Source organism: Sinocyclocheilus anshuiensis, unplaced genomic scaffold (assembly GCF_001515605.1).
Source record: "Sinocyclocheilus anshuiensis isolate Anshui unplaced genomic scaffold, SAMN03320099.WGS_v1.1 scaffold961, whole genome shotgun sequence".
NCBI lineage: Eukaryota > Metazoa > Chordata > Actinopteri > Cypriniformes > Cyprinidae > Sinocyclocheilus > Sinocyclocheilus anshuiensis.
The window spans coordinates 1,272,505-1,277,126 of NW_015557049.1; the positions used below are offsets into that span (position 1 = coordinate 1,272,505).

The 4,622-nt window shown below is 37.2% G+C and overlaps 1 protein-coding gene across 2 annotated transcripts in view; it reads right to left on the minus strand.

Moving 5' to 3' along the window:
- Positions 1 to 6: 6 nt before the first annotated feature.
- LOC107676380 (insulin-degrading enzyme) overlaps positions 7 to 4,622 on the minus strand; it is a 24,492-nt gene continuing 19,876 nt past the window's right edge. For both annotated transcript variants that reach the window (XM_016470902.1, XM_016470903.1), the window contains 6 exons: positions 2,280 to 2,447; positions 1,827 to 2,099; positions 1,680 to 1,741; positions 993 to 1,065; positions 832 to 899; positions 7 to 194 (listed from right to left, as the gene is read on the minus strand). In XM_016470902.1, coding sequence (XP_016326388.1) covers positions 99 to 194; positions 832 to 899; positions 993 to 1,065; positions 1,680 to 1,741; positions 1,827 to 2,099; positions 2,280 to 2,447 — 740 coding nt within the window. In that variant the 3' untranslated portion in view covers positions 7 to 98. The remainder of the gene's footprint in view (positions 195 to 831; positions 900 to 992; positions 1,066 to 1,679; positions 1,742 to 1,826; positions 2,100 to 2,279; positions 2,448 to 4,622) is intronic.

Below are 4,622 nucleotides of genomic sequence, written 5' to 3' on the forward strand. Positions count from 1 at the left end.
CACACACACACACACACACACACACACACACAAACACACTCACGCAAAGACGTTACTGGCTCCATATTTGGGCGTCTCTGACTATCCCATGATGCTGGTCACAGTTTGGCAGCCATGAAATTGATGTGAGGTTTGGTGAGAGGGAACAGCGGCAGACTCCTTTTGAATTCAGTCATATCCTGAACCAGTGACGGCTGAAACACACAACACAGAGCAACACAATGAGTGATTTAAAAAAAAAAAAAAATTTTTTTAAGAAAATGCGAGCAGTGCTTGGCCATGCAAAACTAACCACCACAACGTGCAGAGTTCAAAAGTTTGGGGCCATGAAATATTTGGTTTTGAAAATAATATAATATAATATAAATAATGAAGTAATTTATTCCTGTGATGCAAAGCTGAATTTTCAGCATCATTACTTCAGTCTTCAGTGTCACATGATCCTTCAGAAATCATTCTAATAAGCTGATTTGCAGCTCAAGAAACATTTGTATTATTAATGTTGAAAACAGTAGTGCTGCTTAATATTTTTGTGATATATTTTTCTAGATTCTTTGATGAATGTCAAAGAACAGCATTTATTTGAAGTAGAAAACATTTGTAAGATTCTGAAATGTCTTTAATGTCATTTTTTTTTTTATCAATGTAATGCATCCATGCAGAATTAAAGTATTAATTTCTTTAAAAAAAAATTAAAAAAAAACCTCTACTGACCCCAAACTTTTGAACTGAAGAGTACAACAATCATCTGTCATTTGTCAGTTTTCTGTATAAATTGCTCGCATTGGCAAAAATGCATATTGCAACTGTACATATACATCTATGCAGTACCTGAGGAAGGGATGGGGCAGGAGCCAGATTGACATCATTTTGAGCAGGAAACTCTCCAACCAGTGGACCTACAGGAAACACATGGTAGAAATAAATGAATCTGCCCTGCTGCTTCAGTCAGCCCAATCAAAAAGTTTCAACCTTATTGTGCAAGTACTCACAGGAGTCCATCTCTCTAGACAGCACATGCACAGACACTTTGTGTCTTCTGGGGGCATCAGTGGCCAACATGTCCTGGAGAGAACAGACATGATGATTGAACCACATGACAAGAGGCATTGCATTTTTGGAGATCTGAAGATAAATTATTTGTGTTTGCAAGGGCTGCATTTTATTGAAAGTTAATTTAAATTAAGCACTCAGAAACTACATATACTCAATTCAAACATTTTGTCAACAATATCAGCATTACATGTGCTTTGTTTTATAACAATAAACAATAATATTAAATATTGAATATATTTTTAATATAAAAATTATGAAAATCTCCCTCCAACCTGACAGAATATTTAAGCATGCAACTGACAGCAATGGCCTCACTGAAATATTTGCAAATGCCGTTGAGATTGGCCCTTTTTGCATGCATTTGCATACTGAAATGTGACTGGTCTATTTATCATGCATCTGCTTTTACAATGTTATACATTGTGTACAGACTCTCATCCATCATGAAAAGATGCGTGAGTGTTATGAAAATGTAATTTACACAGAATCAAAGCCAAATCCTAACATTATTATTTTGGACATTTAGCATGGACATTTTCTTCAGGAAATGCAAATCTAGTGGTTATGCTGCAAGAAACAGCATCTGTTTCAATGTGTGACAAAGTATTCAGATCATTACTAACCCTGTAAAACTTCATAATATTTTCCTTTGTCAGTGTCTTCAGGTAAGCCACTTCAATATTATCTAGATCAGACAAGAAAATCAAAGACAATGACATTAAAACTTCAGATACTTGACGCTAACATGAGTTCATTTCAGTGACTCTCACCCCTGTCGAAGTTGTACTGTTGGGAGATGATTTCTCCCCAGTACTTGGCGCATTCAGCCGCCAGCTTCTTGGGTTTGTCGAGACGGCGAATGGCCAGTGCCTGGATGTGTTTCTGAAATGCTTCCTCGCCCATCTCCTCCACACTTTTCTCCATGGTCTTGAGGAAGGCCTCCACTCGAGACTCCAGGTAGTGAGGAGCCTTTTCAGACTGGATGATGAAACGCAGACCCTGCACTCCATTAGCCCTGCGTGGGCCACTGAACACTATGTAACCTGGACGGTCAGACACACAGAAAGAAATAAATGATGTTCTTAAGAGCAGTGGGAGCAGCAGGAAGAGTCTGTGTCCCTAAACTGAACTACTTGGTCCAATCATCATATCGATAGACAAAGAGATAGAAAACTGTATTGCCACACACAACTGAGAGCATTTCTCCTGAGTGTTTGTGTTACCCAGCTGTTCTTTGGTGCGTAGCGTGTTGAAGCATGGCTCAGAGATGATTTGACAGAAGAGCTCCAGCAGCATGTTCTCATGGGTGTTCTGCATGTCAGTCTGATAGTAAATCTCGATTCCACAGTTATTATGAACCTCATTCCTCTGCTGGTAAACATACCAGCCACCTGATAACCACAGAGAACTGGACTTAAACACAAGAACCATGACAAACACACACACAAAACAAACACACAAATATCATAGACCTCAAATTACACACCACAGATTCAGGTTTAATACCAGTCTTAATTTCTTTGATGCTATGAAGATGTATTGATGGAAAAATTTACAATAAATACAATGTATTTTAAAAAACCTACACAACTTAAATATAATCTAAAACTTAAATATTGGTCTTAACTCTATGCAGAATTAAACAAAAAAAAAGTCACAAACTGTAATGAAAGTTTAGATTTTGTTTTAGACTGAAAATTCTAAAGGACCTTTTAATATTAATTACTTTTCTATTAGAACCTTTAAATTAAAATGAGTTAAATGTCAGGTTAGTAAGTTGAATAAGCAAAATGATTGTGGGGTCAGTAAAATGAATACTTTTTCAGCAAGGATGCATTAAATTGATCAAAATTTACATTTATAAAATGTCATCAAATTTATATTTCAAATATATAGTTCTTTTGAACTTTCTATTCATCAAAGTATCCTGAAAAAAATATTAGATCAAGGATTCCACACAAAAAAAAAAAGAAAAAAAAAAGAAAAAAAAAAAAAGCAGAGCAACTGATTTAACCATTTACAATAAATGTTTCTTAAGCATCACATCAGCATATTAGAATGATTTCAAAATATATTCAAATAGAAAACAGCTATTTTAAATTGTAATCATTTCACAGTATCACTGTATTTCTGATCAAATAAATGCTGCCATGGTGAGCAGTTTTTCCAACCCCAAACTTTTGAACGGTTGTGTATACTGTACATGTGGATACAGACCTCAGATTGGAGAAAAGCTGAATGAATGTAAGACCTTCTGAGATGTTGCATGGAAGTTTGAGATGCTAAGCACTTACCGTCAGGTACCTGCACTTCCCTGTAGCGAATTAGCTGACTCGGTAGCAGGGGTTTAGTGTGAGCATGCTCAATGAGAGTGTCCTCCAACATTTGCATCATGCCCAGAGCAGACTGGAGACAACAGACAGACAGTTAGACAGACCGCACTGCTCAAATCACTAACATAGCATGATCATGAAAGCAAAATCTAACATTACATCACGTTTCATCGATGTGTGAGCTAATTCAATGAATTTGCAACTTACAAAAAGAAGAACAAAGCAATTCAAACAAACCTCTCACTGCCCACCTGCCTTTTCTGTACGTCATCAAGGTAAAATGCTTTTTATACAAACCTGTTTGGTGATGTTGCCATGCAGCAGGGCTTCAATGTGTAACCGTGACAACAGCTGCGGTATGAACGCCTTCAGTCGAGGTAACGTCACATCTGAGAAACACAGTCACAGCATGAACACAAGCAGGAGACCATTGTGCTCGCTTTCACAGAACAATGAAAGAGCATCGCACCATCCAGAGCATCTCTGAGCTCGTCTTTGGTCCAGGCCACCTCAGTCATGAGCAGCCGCAGGTAATACATGGCATGCTGGTGAGGCTGCTCAGCGCGGAAGTTATTCAGAGACCTCATGTACTGAGAGAGGGGAAGAAAAAATAAAAATAATAATAATAATTCACACACAAGTTTCATTAAGATCACAGTTACAGAGCACATTTTCTCATGGACACAGATCAGAAAACACCAAATGTCTGACTACCAGGCCCAGACGAATCCACAGATATTTCTGCTAATGATGCATCTAAATTTCGGGAATCGAAAAATAATTCAGTTTTTCAACTGCAAAAATACAGCTTGTAAACAATGTCTCTTAACATTATTTCCCTCAAGAAAGCCATTTAATGTCCATAGCTCATTCGTTACCTAGAAAAAAACCTCTAGAGTAAAAAAAATTTCGCTAAACATTTGCACTGTATTAGATATTGATTAAATTGGTTGTGTGTGCGCACAACCAAAAGCGAAGCGAATATTTGCAGATTACTCGTGGGGTTGCTTTTCGCGTCACTTGCACATATAAAAACACTATTATAAAACGGATAGTTCCAGTCCTTTATTCTGATTGGTTGAGCCGCATTCGAAGCTGTTGTAAATTACACTACAAACATACACCTTTGTTTACTTCTGTGTGTTGCTCGGCAACCACTTTGTTGGAACCACAACTGCTTCTGAGGAACTACATTGTTTGGTGGAAGAATACTGTTTTTATTAATATCATTAC